Source organism: Lutjanus erythropterus, chromosome 15 (genome assembly GCF_056507025.1).
Source record: "Lutjanus erythropterus isolate fLutEry1 chromosome 15, fLutEry1.hap2, whole genome shotgun sequence".
Taxonomy (NCBI): domain Eukaryota; kingdom Metazoa; phylum Chordata; class Actinopteri; order Lutjaniformes; family Lutjanidae; genus Lutjanus; species Lutjanus erythropterus.
The window spans coordinates 2,235,590-2,252,563 of NC_139331.1; the positions used below are offsets into that span (position 1 = coordinate 2,235,590).

At 41.6% G+C, this 16,974-nt stretch overlaps 1 protein-coding gene across 1 annotated transcript in view; it reads right to left on the reverse strand.

The window, feature by feature from the left end:
• The window catches only part of lama4 (laminin, alpha 4), a 51,750-nt gene extending 35,139 nt beyond the window's left edge, over positions 1 to 16,611 (reverse strand). The window contains exons 1-10 of the mRNA XM_084736975.1: positions 16,031 to 16,611; positions 7,298 to 7,399; positions 7,032 to 7,159; positions 6,855 to 6,935; positions 4,918 to 5,132; positions 4,209 to 4,309; positions 2,244 to 2,424; positions 1,684 to 1,767; positions 1,404 to 1,555; positions 252 to 362 (exon numbers count right to left, since the gene is read on the reverse strand). Coding sequence (XP_084593101.1) covers positions 252 to 362; positions 1,404 to 1,555; positions 1,684 to 1,767; positions 2,244 to 2,424; positions 4,209 to 4,309; positions 4,918 to 5,132; positions 6,855 to 6,935; positions 7,032 to 7,159; positions 7,298 to 7,399; positions 16,031 to 16,138 — 1,263 coding nt within the window. The 5' untranslated portion in view covers positions 16,139 to 16,611. The remainder of the gene's footprint in view (positions 1 to 251; positions 363 to 1,403; positions 1,556 to 1,683; positions 1,768 to 2,243; positions 2,425 to 4,208; positions 4,310 to 4,917; positions 5,133 to 6,854; positions 6,936 to 7,031; positions 7,160 to 7,297; positions 7,400 to 16,030) is intronic.
• Between the last annotated feature and the right edge of the window lie 363 nt (positions 16,612 to 16,974).

Genomic DNA, 16,974 nt, shown 5'->3' on the forward strand with positions numbered 1-16,974 from the left:
CAAATAAAGTCTCAATAACATGTCAAGTCCCACTTTGTAGGCTTATGTTGTCAAATCCCTGCAGTGTAAATAATGTATAGGATTTGCTTGACATACTGTAAGCAGTTTTTATCTGATTGTTGGGATGCACATGTTAAGAAATGATGTATGCATGTAGTTCTACATGCATGAATCAAAAGTTGGCTTCAGCTTCTAAAGTCTTCCAATAAATAGTTAATGTGCATTTAATGAAAGACGATGGCTCTGCTGACCGATTCTCCGAGCTGTTTTATGTCCAACATGACAGCGTCTGTGGCCTCCTCCAGCTCCCCGGTCTGGACCTTCATCACAGAGGACTTGTTTCTCCAGCCCTGAAACTGAATCTGGGATCAAAGAAAATCGATTCATTTATTATTAGACCACGCTATCATGGATTAGCAATGGTAAAAGGTTCAATGTACTTTAAAGAACATGTGAAGTAAAAATAAAACATAAACCCTCAGAAATACATGATTGATCTGTAATGCATTTCAGGAGTTATGGTGTACTGTAGTGCTGGATTTATCTTTTCTTTGGCTACATAGCAGGAGAACCCCATGCTTAAAACCTCACATATTTAACATATTATGGCCTTTTAATTTTATATAGCTAGCATGTTCCTGTTTACACATCCAGCAAACATGAAACAACACTAGCACTCTTTAGGAGTCGTGTTTCTGGCTGCTTGATGAATGTAAGGACAATATAAATTCTCCTTTTAGCACTGCTTTTGTTGGTTTCATGCTATTATTTTGAAGTCCCATTATTCTAGAACCCCAATAGTCAGAAAAATGACCCAATGACTTAACCAAACCAGGACTGTTTCACCTGATGAAAGTCACCTTACATTTGCATGTCAAAATACACAAAAATATAAATATATCATACAATATAAAGATAAAATGTAAAAGTGTATTTTCCGAAGAACAGGACTCTTCGGAGAAGTAGGCTTTTGTTTTTTGGAATAGAGGGCTGTCAGACTAATGGACTTTTGGTCATTTTTTTTGCCCCAGAAAAAATGGGCCAGTGGACACAGTCCCCATTTTGTATGGAGCCTGCCGGGAGTCATATGATAGAAAAGGCATACAATAATGGTATGGAAATCTATGTGAAGGGATTGATAAATTGAGGGAAAGGATTGGTAAAATGTGAGTGTGGATTGTGACGCACATTTTTGTGCCATAAAACCAAAGCAATGAGTCAAAAGAGGCAGATAATCTGCACAGCTGAGGGAAGCTGCAGAGTTGAGGCATAATGCTCTGTGAGTTTGTCTCTACAACTGAGACCTTTCATATTACACACCATCCTTCAATCCACTGATCATTGTGCATTGACTTAATGCATATAAATCTATTTGTTATTGCATTTTCATGAGCAGTGTGTACCTGCAGTCGATGAGCAGTGTAGTTGTAGTATTTGAGCCTGTCATTGGCTGCAGCGCCAGTGGAGATGTTCAACACTCCCACTTTCAGCTGGTCCAGAGTCTTATTGGACAGCCGCAAGTCACCAATCAGATGCCAGATGCACTCATCACAACCTGAAACCAAAGAAGACATTACAGCATTACAGCACAGGTGCTATAATTTCAAACAAATTTTCTTTTGTTCTTTAAAAAGTGTCCTCTGCTGTAGAGGAGAATCTGCACCAGCTGTTCACTCCACTTACTGATGTTGCACGGGTTGACTGTTGCAGACTCCAGCAGACACTCTCCTGTATGCATGTCACAGTGGCCGCTCTCACAGTCGCACTCTGTCAGAAAACAGATGCAGAGTCAGTTCATCACTCAGTGTTAGACAGAGAGCTCAGTCTACATTTCTGATGAGCTGGAAACAGGTCAGTGCAATTATCAAATATATATCAGGACCCACAGATGGTGCACTGGCTCGAGGCCTGCACATCTGTCTTGTGGACTGTGGTGTGGGACTGATGGTTTTAGCAGCTGTGTGTATGTGTGTGTGTGTGTGTGTGTGTGTGTGTATAGATTTGGACTGCATGGTGATGTCATCCAGCTCTCCACAGAGAGTCTCCGGCCACAGGGTCACAGCTCTCAGCAGATGCTTCTCTGACATCATGTACACTACTGTGGTAGTGGGTGTGGGAATGTGAGCACTCAGTGCAGTGTTTTCCTCTGGGAAAGCATTATCTGCATTCAATGTTTCGACAAATGTTCCGGCGGTGAGACGGAGAGAACATTTGACATGTCGTATGATGGACAGAGGACTTACTCTGGCAGCCGGACGGGCTGTAGTCCCAGTGGCCTGGGAGGCAGCGCTCGCAGTAACGACCTCCGGCCCCCGGGCGGCACGGACAGCTGTGGGTGAGAGGATGGCAGGTGGAGCGAATGGAAGCTGGCCCGCATTCACACCTCTGACAGCCCTGACAGCTGGAGAAACCCGAGTAACCCTCCTACATTACATGAATGAAGAACACTGTTAGAACACAGTATCTGCCTGTTCAAGTTCATTCTGAAACATTTTGTTGAGCATCATTTAAAGCAGCTTTTCCCAAACTAAGGGTCATGACCCAAAATACGTCCCTGACCCATTTTTATTGGGTCGCCATTGGCAGAGTAAAGTGTATACCATATTTCCTCAAATACTGACCGGGGCCTTTATTTACCTCAACTGTATAAGGCACCAGGCCTTTACTCAAAACAGGCTTGGATTAGAGGCAGGCATTTATTTCTAATGTCCTCTGATTGACTGGTGTAATTGGTCATATTGTGGCAGGCGACACACAGTGAGAGACAAGAAGCAGCTCTGAGTGATGTCAACCCTAATGTCCTTAAATAAAAGGGGCAAGAAATCTAAAAGTCAATGGTGAAATACAGCTGGGGAGAAGAAATATAAAAGCCACCTCACTAATGATCAAAACTGTAGACCAGCACAATAATTATGCTACCAGAATGAACCACCATGATCTGAATGTACACATTACAAACACTAACAAAAAGAAACATTTACATTTTGGAACATAAACCAGCAAACTTCACAAACTACTCGATCGAGCATTAGGTATGATGGGAAATTTGGGACCTTGTTACAATATATCAAGATGTTTTTCTGATCCATTCACATTTGCCCTGTTAAAGCTGCTGCATTCGGGTACGCTCATACACACGCAAATTTTGCGTCTTTGCTTTGCATCGCATTCAACTTTGAAAGTTCAACTTTGAGTTTGAACTTTGACTGGCAAAGATGTTTGTGGCATTCACCGTTTCAAATTAAAGCCCTGGCATTTCAGTGGACGATTCAAGTTTGTTATGAGTTGGTGAGAAACTCAACATTACAAACTCATTTGTAAAATTCTCCATTGTTGTGATGCACTTTTATAATGAAATACCTCTCCTATGGTTTGCTGTGTTATTCCCCAGTAGTTCCAAATGTTGTGGTAATTCATGATCTATTTTTGTATTTTAGCCAAATTAATCTTTTTGGTCTCAAGCTAAAAAAAAAAAGTTTGGGAACCCCTGATCTGAAGGATAATTCCAGTCTGTTAAAATTTGGTAGTTTGGGCCATAATTTCTATCAGTTATGAAAACATCACACACTCAAGTGGTAGCCAGATTATCTATCCACTTTATTTGGAGATAGAACTCAATCGAGCTCACCTAAAATGTTGGTAATAATCCTTCATGCACAGGAAACTACGATGAGGAATCAATATCAAGAACTGGAACTACTAAGTATATTTTAATCTTAAAGCAACAACAAAAGCTTTGTAAAGGTTTAACACCGACATAATTGGCAACTTGGAGAAAACTCAATAAATGTGTTTTGTAATGCTGTTATAATGACTAATGCTTATTACATGGAGCTTAATATGAAACATTAGCAACATTTCAACTGCTTTCATCTTGTGTTTTTTAATGGACAGTTGAGCAACTTTCATTTCATACTCTTCAACTGACACCTCAACTGCTTTCCAATCTTTAAACTTGGACAGTCTGATTGCCTGACTGATTGTGCTTCTTACCCTAGTCTCACTGAATTCTCTGCACTCCAAGAGGTCAACATTTAACCTGGACAGTACAACGCTATTGTTACTGATGGCTGAAACTACTTCTACTGAAGGCTAAATGAAAATAAGACCCAGTTGGATTGGATTTCAGCCTGTTGCTTCACATGAAATTCCTGAGACTCCCAGAGGAAACACAGTTGGACTGAGCAGAGTCACATGGCTTGTCTCACCTCACACTGGTCACAGAGTCGTCCGGTGACGCCCGGCTTGCAGTGACACACTCCCGTTCTGTCGTCGCATGAAGAGGTGCCACATTTATTGCACTCGCACTCTGCGACAGACACAGGACACATGCAATGATGAGAACATTGGAGGTCAAAATGATGTCACAGACACGCTGGAAAGGGTTATTTTTGGACTTGCAGGGCCTTGAAAGGCACACGGTAATCCCTGATCCTGAATTGTGACCTTGTCTACTTTTTCCACTGAACAGCTTCAGGATGACACACGCAAAAGAAGTGACAGTAAAAACAAACTCCAACTTTTGCATGCATGCATATATACAAATCATTCTGTTTCACCAAGATGAAATACAAATAAAGATAATTTGTTGAAGCTATTCATATTCTGACTCCAGCACAGTGTGGCATAATACCTCAGGTCATCTTGTGCATGGACCTGGAGGAATGCTGAGCTGCTGTCACTGGTATATGAGAGGAATGTTCAGCAGTCTACCAGAGCAACTGTGTCAACAAACTCAACAAATTTTCCTGCCTTCATTATACGTCCGGCTTTGTTGTTGGCTTAAGATGCACAAGTCCAATTGTTCAGGTGTCATAGAACATTAAGCAACAACAATACCTTCACCCAAGCATAACCTTTGAGCATGGATCAAACATCTCTTGAAAGAAAGTTAAGATTGTAGGAACTGACTCCCACCTCTGCAGTCCTTGGCACTGATGGCATCGCCGTAGAAACCTGGGGCACACCTCTCACAGTTGGCACCGGCGGTGTTTCCCCAGCAGTGCTGGCAGTGGCCCGTCACGTTGTGGCACTCGTTGAAGATCAGGTTGGGGTCGGAGTTGCCGTTACAGTCGCACCTCTTGCAGGAATTACCAATCGCCATTGGGTTGCCATAGTAACCTGGAGCACACCTGAAGGGACAACATCACTGCCTGTTACATTGAACAAGTTATAGAAAATCCACCTTTGGATAGTCTTTGATTTTTGGTGCATGCCAGGAGTTTTTTTTAATGGTAGTTATTTAACAGAATTTCTCTGTGTTCAGTAAAAGTTTTTTGTGGGAGCAATGGAATATGGGACTGGGGCTTCCAGGAGAGAACCAACTACTGTCTCTGCATTCACATATTGATTCAGAGACAAGATCCATGTATGTTTGTAGAAATGGTACTTGTGTTTGGGTTATCTTTACAGGTTTCAGCTAGTTTTTAGAACTTAAATGCTCTGTTTACACCTGATATTAACATGTATCTTGGGTGATTGGATTGCAAGTGGACAGAGCTAAATATAGCTGACAACGACTACCAAGCTGTGGTGGTCTGAGACACATTTAACTACACATCTTTTGTTGTGTAAATCCTAATGTGTCCTAGGCCACATTGAAGAACCACCTACGTAACTGATGCCTCAGCATTATTGGAGTACATACTCATTCACATGGCAACAGTGTTAAATTTCTAGGTGGAAAAACCACAAGACAAAGCCACAACAACAGGCAAAATGGAATCTTATGGATAGAGTACACATGACACGCTGTCTGATGTCCTCCAGCTGCTCTGCCTCATCTTGCTTGATTTACAGAGTTTCCTGATATAGCTCCATTTGCTGCTTAAGTAACTCCTAACTAGCTGCCACTAAGTTAGCTGTTCCTGTGGGAGCTCTTAGCAAATAGCAATATTGATGTTTACACTGCTAGCACAAGGGCTTTGACTGCTGGGAGGAGGTTTAATACAGCTAATACAGCTTAATTTAAGCTTTAAAGCTAATATGAGTCCTAGCTGCACAGGTAACTAAGCAAACTAGCTCATAGTAGCTACAGTTAGCAGTACTTAGCAGTTACTTTAGCATCAAGTAAAGCTTTGTCCTCAGAAAACTTTTTAAATCACTTAGAGTTGAGGCAGGGCAGCCTGAGGACATCAGAAGGAAAAACAGAAAATATTTTGTCTATAAAATATGATCCAGTTTCACCAGAATGAATGAAGTTGTAAAGTTGTGTTATTGTATGGTAATCAGTGAGGCCTGGCGCACAGAAACACTCCACTCGGACAGTGTCTATCATTTTCCCAACCAAATTATTGTCTCATCTGTGGTCTGATAAACTGCACATTCATCAAATTCAGGTTTAAAACATCACATTTGGTCTCTGGAAACAGAAATGATGTATGTGTTTATTTGCATAGAGAGTGGACAAATGAGATCCAATCACAAACGGTCACTCAAGATGCATGTGGAGATGCATTGTAATGCCAGGTGTGAACTGAGAGCTGGCCTCTTATGATTGGATCATCCAAAATTCATCCTATACCAGGTGGAAACAGGCCCTAAATTTTAGTGCGTTATACACCCAAATAACAAAATGGAGCAACACTCAGGTGTTTTTTGTGAAGAACAGGTTTTGTGTTGCAATTCATCTGTTTAGTTGTTCGCTTTTGCAAAAAATTTTGAAAAATAAGACGCTGCTGATGTAGTTTAAATGTGGATGGAAGTAGCTGCATAGATACATGCTGCAGGTCTTCTGCAGCAGCTTGCACTGTGACCTCATCATCTGTAGTTTTTATTGAATGTCCGTAGAGACATTCGTATGTTTGATTTATAGACCTTCTTGATTGGTTGTTCCGGTTTGTCTTAGCACTGACCTCTCACAGAAATGTCCAGCGTAGCCCTCTTGGCACTTGCACCTCAGATTGGCACCTCCTCTGTCACAGTGTACTGCAAAGCTGACCGGACACACAAGGGAAAGTATTTCAGACATTACCCACTGCTTGCCAGCAACACAGTTTTGTGGCTGCACAAACAAGAATGGACTGGCTTACTTATTGGAGGGGACGGAAAGGGGGCAGGCGCAGGGTCGGCAAGTGTGGCGTCCATCCAGGCTGGGGGCCAGCATGTAGCCATCTTCACACATTTCACAGAAGTCACCTGTACTGTGGTCCCTGCAGTTCTGAAAGCGAGAATATTACAACTGATGGCAGCATACTTCTGACAATACTGAAAGAATCTATTGGTTACAGTCATAGAAACACAGTGAATTGATCTCTCTAATGCTTCAGTGAATGATAATCAATGTGGGAAAACTTACTTTACAGATGCCAGTGATGTCATCACAGTAATCGGCGTGGCCTTTGCAGTTACATGGTAAGCATAAATTTAGTTCGCTCAAGAAGAATCCCTTTCCACACACCTGAAGCAGGAACAGAAACATACATTCTTACTAAAGTAATAAAAAAGTAAAACAGTAGCACATGTCCCTGACAATAATGTGGTTCAATTTAAATCTTCTAAGCAACATGAGCCCTTTGCATTGCAGATATACTATAGTCTAACTTTCTCAGTGAATACCTCAGAGAGCAATGATCAGCACCTTGCAGCCAGCAGGCCGTCAGAACTGCAGAATGGCCATCCATTAATATACAGTAATATTTATATATTTACAGTATAGCAAATTGGTTGTCTTCAGCAAAAATCCCTGACAAAATGCTATATTAAGCTACTGCTAATACAAACCAAACATTCGTTCATTCATTTTCTGTAAGTGCTTATTCCCGAAGGGTTCCGGGGGGCTGGAGTCTATCCCAGCTGACACTGGGTGAGAAGCGGGGTTCACCCTGGACAAGTTGCCAGTTCATTTTCTGACAGCCAATGACAATAGAGGGGGATTTTCCAACAGCCAATCACAATACAGTTGGATTTTATATCAGCCAATCACAGCACAGGGAGGTTTTCCAACAGCCGATCAAAACAAAGGGGAGTTTTCCAATGGCCAATCACAGCACAGATGTTTTTTATTGTTTTTTATGACAGCCATTCACAATACAGGGGGATTTTCCAACAGCCAATCAGAATAAAGGGGGATTTTACAACAACCAATCATGGCACAGGGGAGTTTTCCAACAGCCAACCACAGTACAGAGCAGTTTTCTTAGTACAGGGGAGCCAATGACATCCTCTGGGGTCTATTAAAGGGATAATTCATCTAAATCTGAAAATTCAGTCATTATCTACTCACCCTCATGCTGATTGAAGGTCAGGTTTAGGTTTTTTAGTCCACAAAACTCTGCTGGAGTTTCACAGGAAAAACAGCACGGCAGAATCTCCCAAACAATGGAAGTGAAAGGTGACCAGTTTTCAAACAACTAGCAAATAAATAAATAAATAAGTAAATAAATAAAAGCCTCCATACTGCTCATCTAGTGTAATTCAAATTTCCTAAAGCCCCAACATGCTGTTCTCTTTGCACACACACACCATCACACCACACACACCCAGTTCAGACAATGTACATGTGCACATTAACATGGCTCCAAGCTTAAGAATTATAGTGAAGATTCAGGATAAAAACATGGTGTAAATAACATTTTTTGTCAACTTGGCATGCTGGGGCTTTAGGAGACTTGGATTGGACCAGACGAGCAGCATGGAGGCATTTTGTGGTTTTTCTTTTGGTTGTTTTTTATGTTTAAAAACTGGTCACTTCAATTGTTTGGCATTATTTTCCTGTGAAACTCTAGCAGTGTTTTATGGACTAAGAAGCTATACCCGTTCTTCAGTCAGCATGAAGGTGAGTAGATAATGAATTTTCAGTTTTGGGTGAACTATCCCCTTAACACGCATTTGACCATTGTCTAACAGTTTGACAATGTCTGTATTTTTCTGTGATAAAAAATTTTCATTTTTATTTTATAGCAGACAAGGCAGTACGAATATACGAACAGTAACAACAGCAGCACACACAAAAACAAAACAACAATTTTAAAAAGGGAAAAATGAACAAAACACAAATGATAGTAGACTAAAAAGAACAGGGGAAAAAAAAACATCTGTTCTATACCCCATTTCCAGTGACTTTTAAAGCTGGACTGTCCTAAGACTGATATTGAGGACACTGAGGAGGAGTGTGGGAGATGGGAAAGTCCTTTTTTAAGATGGTCCCTCGTGGATAGAGCAATGCCTGACCATGCCTGTACAGTGGCTGGCTTGGCCCTTTTGAGTCTCGAGGGATGCTACACACTGAAGCCATCCAGCATTCAATCAATGAAAGGTTGGGAAGAAACCACATTGTCAGAATGGTCTCAGTGAGGATCAGTCTTCCTCATAATTGCTTACTGTACCTTTAAACACTGATCTAAAAGTTTCAAGCAAAAAAGCTGCTGTCATAAAAGTTACCCAATTGAGTTGTGAGGAAATTCTTCTGAATGGCAGCCTCCCATGTACACAATGTCATTTTAAAACCTGCATCCTGTCTGTTGTTTGTTCACCAGGGTTTCTCAGGATGGTGTGATGTCAGAGCTGTGCCACCCCAACCCACCCACACATGCTCACACACACACACACACACACACACACACACACACACACACACACACACACACACACACACACACACCCCTTTGAACATCTTTGAACATTTAAAGCAGCACCATTCAATGAGGCGTACAATAGCACTTTGTGTGCGGCCGTCTGTAAAGATCTCCATGGCTTGACCTCCTTGTTCCACCCAGTCAACTGGACACTGATGCTGTGTAGAAGATGGAACATTCCACAGACATGCAGTGCTGCATGCTTACTTACAGTATGATTCACATTTTCCTTTGATTTATTCACAGATGGGCTGCGAGACAAAGACAAGCTTCTGTAGCCGGATAATGTGAAACATCCTGTGAACAGCAGCACTGATTCTTCCTGCAGACCTTCTTCCTGTGGCTTCCCCGACCCACAGTGCACATATGCTCATACCAGACCCATCCATCTTTACCACATAAACACTCAATGTATCAACCTTTCATGTAAACACATCTTGAAAATGCAATTCATGATGCAAATGGTTTCAGTGTTCACAGAAAAATGATAAGAGTTTTGGCCCCAAATGGTCGTCTGAGCCATTAGGAGCAGTAAACCACAAGTTTATGGGAAAACCACTGGGTTTCCGAGCTATTTGCCATTTGTAAAGCCACTTAAAAGAGTTTAGAAATGTTTCAGGCCTATTAGCTGTGTGACAGTGTGTGATGGGTCAAACAGCTGCAGTGTGTATACACAGGGGAAGCGCGGGGCAGGGGGCTGAGGGGTGGACAGAGATGCAGCAGATGGTCTTGAGGTAGGACATGGACTCTTTAAAATCCCCTAAAATGAGAAGAATGCATCTCAAGGATACAACCAACAGCTTGTGGAATAATATTTTATGCCTATGTTTGGATGGCTTGGTGTTGTAATCGACTGCATTTGGAATCGAAGCTCCAGACCTTAGAGGAACTCAACATTCTGAGAATTGGTCTGAAGTGCTCTGAAGTTAAAAAATCCTCCTAAATTTACCAACCCCAGTAATATTCATACTTCATTTATTTAACCCGAACATTAACAGAAATGTCAAAGGGGCAATTCGTGGTTTTATGGGCATTGGAATTAGGTGTACTCTGATAAACCAGTTTATTCATCTACCTAATACTTTACAGCTACATTGCTGAACAAAGGTCTGATAAACCCACGCTATGCTAACTACCCAGCACCAAACAGCAGAAAGATGAAGTTTGTGACTAGATGGTAAACACAGGGGAGCATTTAACAGCTAAAGAGCAAAATTCTTTTGTCTGGATTTGGTGGAGACCAAAAATGGAGCTAAAATAATTAGTATATTGGACTTAAATCCGTTGGATATCCAGAAAAATGACTCCAAATCAATGCTAATGTTGCTCCGTACCTTCTGGATGTGTAAATAGATAACAGGCCTTTTTCACAGCAGCCATATTGCATACTGATATAAAATATCAGGGAAAACACAGGTGTTATTGACGATACTAATTAAAGTCCTGCTCTGTTTAGTGTAGCAGAGACTTACCAGTGAGCCGACATGTGCAATAGCAGCATCCTGATTCTCTTTAACTTGCGTGGTATGAAACCTTAAATAGCATCATTGCTAACACCTTTGTTTACCTTATGATTTCATGTCAAAATGGCTGCCGTTAAAGAGGTCTTTTAGGCTATTTTCTAACATATTAACCATACAGACTTATACAGTGTTAATATGTTGATACCACTTTGAAAATTAATCAAAGATAAAATATCATTATGCAGTATATTACATGAATGTTTGTCTACATGAGTTAAAATATCTTCACTTAAAGTTATGTTGAATTGTAGGCTATACTTTACATTCCAGACAATACAACTGTGATATTTAATAGTTCATAAAGACATTAGCCGTTACATTTAAACCTACCATTATAATAATCACTTACTGAGCATTTGGCTCCAATCTGCCAATAAAAAAAGTGGCCAGCTAAATTAGCAACTAATCTATCCAGTGAGTTTCTTGTCTTGCCATGCCAGTTGCCAGCGTGGAAAGCTAATGACTAGCCAAGCCAGGAGCCGGTGCAGTAGGTTGATACTCTCGGCGTGCTAGTTGCCAGCCTCAGAAAAGTAATGACCAGCTAAGCCAATTGCCGATCCAGTGGGTTGTTAGATTAGATGCAAAAGTTACCACCTATATGGTTTTAATTAATATCTTACCCTGCGCTAAAGGCTAGTAGCTGTTCCCATCTCAGTTTTTAAGGTCGGCTTCTTAGTCCTTACTTAGACTTTACTTAAACAGATGTATGGATGATATCAATCTTCTTAGCTTACTCTCAGAAGGACAGCTAATAAACATATTTCCCCAAATCTTAAACTGTTAACTAATACATTTCTATTGGTCGTAGTAATGTAAGACTGAATGTGAAGTCTAAAAAGTTTGAAATTGAATATGGTGTTGAATTAATCCCTTACTTTCATGAATATTAAAACAATTGACATTTACAGCCTCCTGCCAACCATGAGCACACTCAGTAATGTGAACTATTTCTGCAGCCCTCCCACTGTGCCCACTACAGTGGAGAACAAAGATGACATTCAACATGTTATATAGCCTCTCTCTGTTTTCATGAAGCTGCCTCTTCCACTGCTCTGCTCGGCTCTTCTCAGCATTTATCAGTGTTTCCTGTGTGTTGACTGAACACTTACAGGATAGACCATAAGGCTCTATCACTGTGATACAGAGCCAAACAAATAAAGCTGGTATCAAGCTCAGAAACAGGATTTGGCTCTACAGATGAGTGCTGTCCAAAGTCAACACACTCTCTGGTCATGTAGCTCCAGAACTGTGGCCGTGCCCTCTCTCTGCAGGGTGGGAAGCCTCCATGACAGAGAGTTGGATCTCTGGAATGTTGTTTTATAAAGACAATTTAAAAATGGTTCTTCGTTTGGTTTCTGTGTGTTTTTATGTACAGTACGTCTGCCTGTGACAGACTTTTCCCAGAGTGAAAGAATTAAGTGGATTAAATGTTAAAGCTTGAAGGCTGAATCTCATTTCCGCTTTGCCCTCCCAAGCAGAGCTGGCTGCTGTACTTATATATTGCCCTTGAAGAGGGGTTCAGACACTGGATTTAGTCATGCTAACTCCTCTGAACATCCTCAGGATGATACAGGGTCATGAGAATCTCATCGTAACTCAATAACTGTGCACAGACAGGCTGGCTGCAGGGGCGAGGCCTCCTCTCCAGGGACCCTCAACTGTGGAAACTCAGACATTGAGAAATAAACATGCAGCCTACAACAAAAAATAAATGAGGAAGACATGCTTAAATTGCACTGATTTAGCATTACCAAGTTTGGGGACAGAATACCTCTACGTTCTCTTTGACCTGCAGCTCATTTTCCCAGGATGTTTCTTTATATGAGCAGCTCTGAGTGGAGTCACCAGGGTATATGGCCACTTACATCTTGGTTGCCAACAATCATGGCTCTCCAGTTCAGTTCTATGAGGCCAATGCACACAAATCAACCCCAAAAGCATCAAAAGCAGCCACATAATTACAGTCACAGTGAAACAGAACATTTCTGTCAAAGGATAAAGTTGTAGTTTATCTATGGCCTGACATCTTGTTCTACTTATTTGAAGCTATATGCAGTGATCACATGGACAGAACACAGGGATGTAGAGCAGTGTGACTAAGATCATAAAGGCTATCAACCATTCAATCTCATTATAGCTCAAGAAATCAGGAATCATTTTAGGTAGATTTTTGTGCGTGCATTGGCTCCTCAGCACTGTGTTGCATCACACACTCTGGAGAGTGATGCCTTAATGCAAAGCATTTTGAATAGTTTTTCTCAGATGTAGCTGATGATGGCAATGCTATTGCTCAAGAATGCCAATATTAGTCAACTCTGCAAAACCACAGATAACATTCAAGGACAAAAAGGGTTTTATGTCCAAGAAACAATGTGGTTATGACAAAAAAAATGTGGTTATGATCATGCTTGGCAACTGATACATGTGGTTAAGGCTAGAGACAGATAACAGGTATGATTAATGAAAAAACAAATGTCAAGTGGAGTTTTTTGACATGACTCAAGTCAAAAAAAGCGACAAAAACCTCAAGGTGTGAATCATATATTAGCTACATAATATGCAGTACAGAATGTCTAGAAATACTTGGAATGGTTCTCTGAATCCCTTCATTGAAGTTTATAAACGTCATAATCTTGACTATTTGACTACTGGTTGGTTTTGCAGCACCTGTGAATACTAGTGGTAGCAACACGTGCATTTTAATAACACAGCTTCCAGAGTTTCATTCACAATGACATTGGCATTGATCATTTGGAGCAACTAACATGCTTTGAGAAGCTGCTCTGTCAGACAGAAGAACAACCAGTCTATCTGTTTACAATGCAGACAAACAACTGAGACGATTATTTTCTTGCATTGTTGCTTTAAAAAACAGACAAAAGTAGACAGTTAATAATGAAATGAAAAAAAAAATGCTGCAGTCATGAACAAGCACTGTCTTTTGTTTTCCTCATCCTGTCCAGTACATGCACACATTGTTTCCTGTGAATCTCGTGTGTGTGGGCACATAATTTTAATCATGTGGGAGTCTGTATGTCCCAGTGGAAGTTTTTGCTATTTAGAATATTCATGTTTTGACATAAAGCTGATTAGATTGCCCCCAGTAACTGAATTAAAATTCTACAAAGTTGGTCTACAAAGTTTGACAAAATTGTTACGTTAACTTTTTCAGGTTTATAATAAACCAAATTTGATGAAAATCAGTTCAGAGTTAAGTGAATTATGGTTGATTTTGCAGTGAAGTCTAAACCTCTCATTTGTTTACCAGATTGATTGAACGGTTGAACACAGACACATAGCAGAGATGTTGGTGAAGATAACAAATGTCAGTGTTTGAGCCAGGACAAAGGCCAGGCAACAGACTGGTAGGTGAGCCTTGTTTTTAGCCTAGCAGTTGTTAACTGCTTGTTAAGAAGAGTGAGGAATCAGGAGTCGCTATAAAACAAAGATTTTCAAAAGTTGTAAACCACGGCAAACATGAGAGGTCCTTGAGCATACAGTCATAAATATAGACAAAAAATATTAAGTCAGTGGGTCCAGTAGTGTTCGAGATTAGCTGCGGACATGGGCATTAGTTTCAACCCCGTTTATCACTCGTACACGCACACAAGTGAGGCGAAGACGGGCTCTGAGTTAATTAAAGTTGAAATGTCTGGATAAAAACCAAACTACCCACCTGAATGCTTTATTTTTTCAATATAGAGACCTGCACCCACACCTCTACACCTCTACATTGCCTTTTAAATCTTGTCAAGCAGTGCAAGCTTTCCTGTTGCCTTCTTTATTGTGTGTTGTTGTTGTCACTGCAGCAAATAATATGGAACATTTAAGCAGCAAACTAAAAACTGTAGTTATAAACTTGATACTTGAAATAATCAATGAAGTTATGCTGCTGTCTTGTGTGTAAATGCGCACACAGCACCTCTCCCATCCCATCCCCTATCAATTCAGTTTAATTCAATTCAGTAGGCTTCACTGGCATGACATTTCATGTTTCAAAGCAAAATTACAATCACAAGACAATTAACAATAATAATGTAGTAGCAATTTTTCATAGAATAAAAGATAATGAAATAGAAACACTTATAGTATATAAATAAAAAAGCAATTTAGTTATTATTCAGTTAAATCAAGTACAACAAGCCTGGCTACATATAGAATAATTCATAATGGTTGTCTTATCCATGCAGGGGTATCCCTACAGGGGCAAGACATTAATCAGAATGCTAATTTTTATGTCCTGGACCACCTGACCTGTGGACTAACCACAGTGTCCACGCTTATAACTGCCTTCTGAGCATCACTAACCCGCGCATGACCTATTGCATGATCTCACCCAAACCTACACCAGGCAGAAATGAAAATGTTATACATTTAAATCAAAACAAATAGATAGCATAATTTCAATTTCTAATGGAAACTGTCTGCACAGTTGAGAGAGTGGCCTCTGAGCCTACATCCTTTGGATATATACCAAGCCAGGGGAACATTTGCCGGCAGTCCTGTATGGCTTCTCATGCCCTCACTGTCTATTGTGCTCTCTGCTTCTCCCTCTCTGGCGTGTTGCTCAACATTTGGCAGCTGGTTTCCATTAGGGAACTGTCAGGGAGGGGCAGGAGGGGCATGACAGCAGTGGAGACAGTAACTCAGAGCCCATGTGAGCTCTAGCCTTGGGGTACCTCTCATGACACAAACACACACAAAGCAGGACTATTATGAACTCCAGACAGTCACATAGAAGTCCTAAGAGAGCTCTGCAGACAGCCAGAACTAATCCCTGCCAAAACACTCACAACCTGCCTCATCCTTGACAGTTTTCACCTTAACATTTGCATACATGATGATCAGACTCAGACAGGAAAAGTCAGAAACTAAATAAAGCTTTGTTAGGACACACAGTTCACCAGCCAAAAAGAGATAAAACCAACTTACTGTCAGCACCGACTGTTGCTGTTCCCCGAGCCTGGCGGCAGAAGCTAGATAGACAATCCCTGAGAGGATGCATAGAAGGCAGAGGCAGGACAGAGCTTTAGCAGCCATATTTGTGTGTTTGCCCAGTGGAGCACTGATCCCCCCTCTCTGTCTGTGTCTCTGTCAGTGTCTCCTGGCCGAAGCAAAGTCTGGGCAGCTCCTCTTGCTCTTGCTGCACCCGTTGGCTCCACTTTCCCACTGCTCCGACCTCCAGATGCGGCCGTGCGCCTCGTCCCGGCCCGAGCTGAGTCCTGTAAAACAAACTTGTGTGGACTTCCTCCCTTTCTCTCCCTCCCTCCCTGCCCTGATTCCTCTCCCCTAGCGGACTTGCCTCTCCCCTGAGCCTGTGCCTAAATCACATACAGATGGGAAGGCTGGAAAACTGAGAGAAAGAGTGAGAGGGGGAGAGAGAAAGAGAGAAAGAAAGACAGACAGAGAGGCAAACGAGCAACAGAGGGCTTCTGTCTCCAAGCAGACGGTGCACCCATCAAAACTGCATATCTTCCCCCCCTCACTGGTAGAGTCAGATTGAGTGTTAGCTCCCCATCTCCATTTGCAGGACCGTGGCACCCTTTCACCTTGGGCTCAACAGGCAGCACCCCTCCCCTCTGCTCTCCCCCTCCCCTCCCCTTCCCCTCTGTTCGGCCAGGGTGGGCAGAGGGTCTAAAAGCTTCAACACTCACTCTGCACTCGGCAGGCAGAAAAGAAACAGCTGCTCTGATATCCCGGCCCAGCTCCACCTTTGCAGCCCCACACATGAGCGTTCTGTTTGTTTTCCAAGGTCAGACCATCAAAAGCTGCTAAATTTATGGATATTGTGTCAGGCTCTGGACAGGAAGACACTTCCAGCACAAAGGACATATTGTCAGAGACTAAAAACAGTATCCCAAGATCTGAATTGCTGG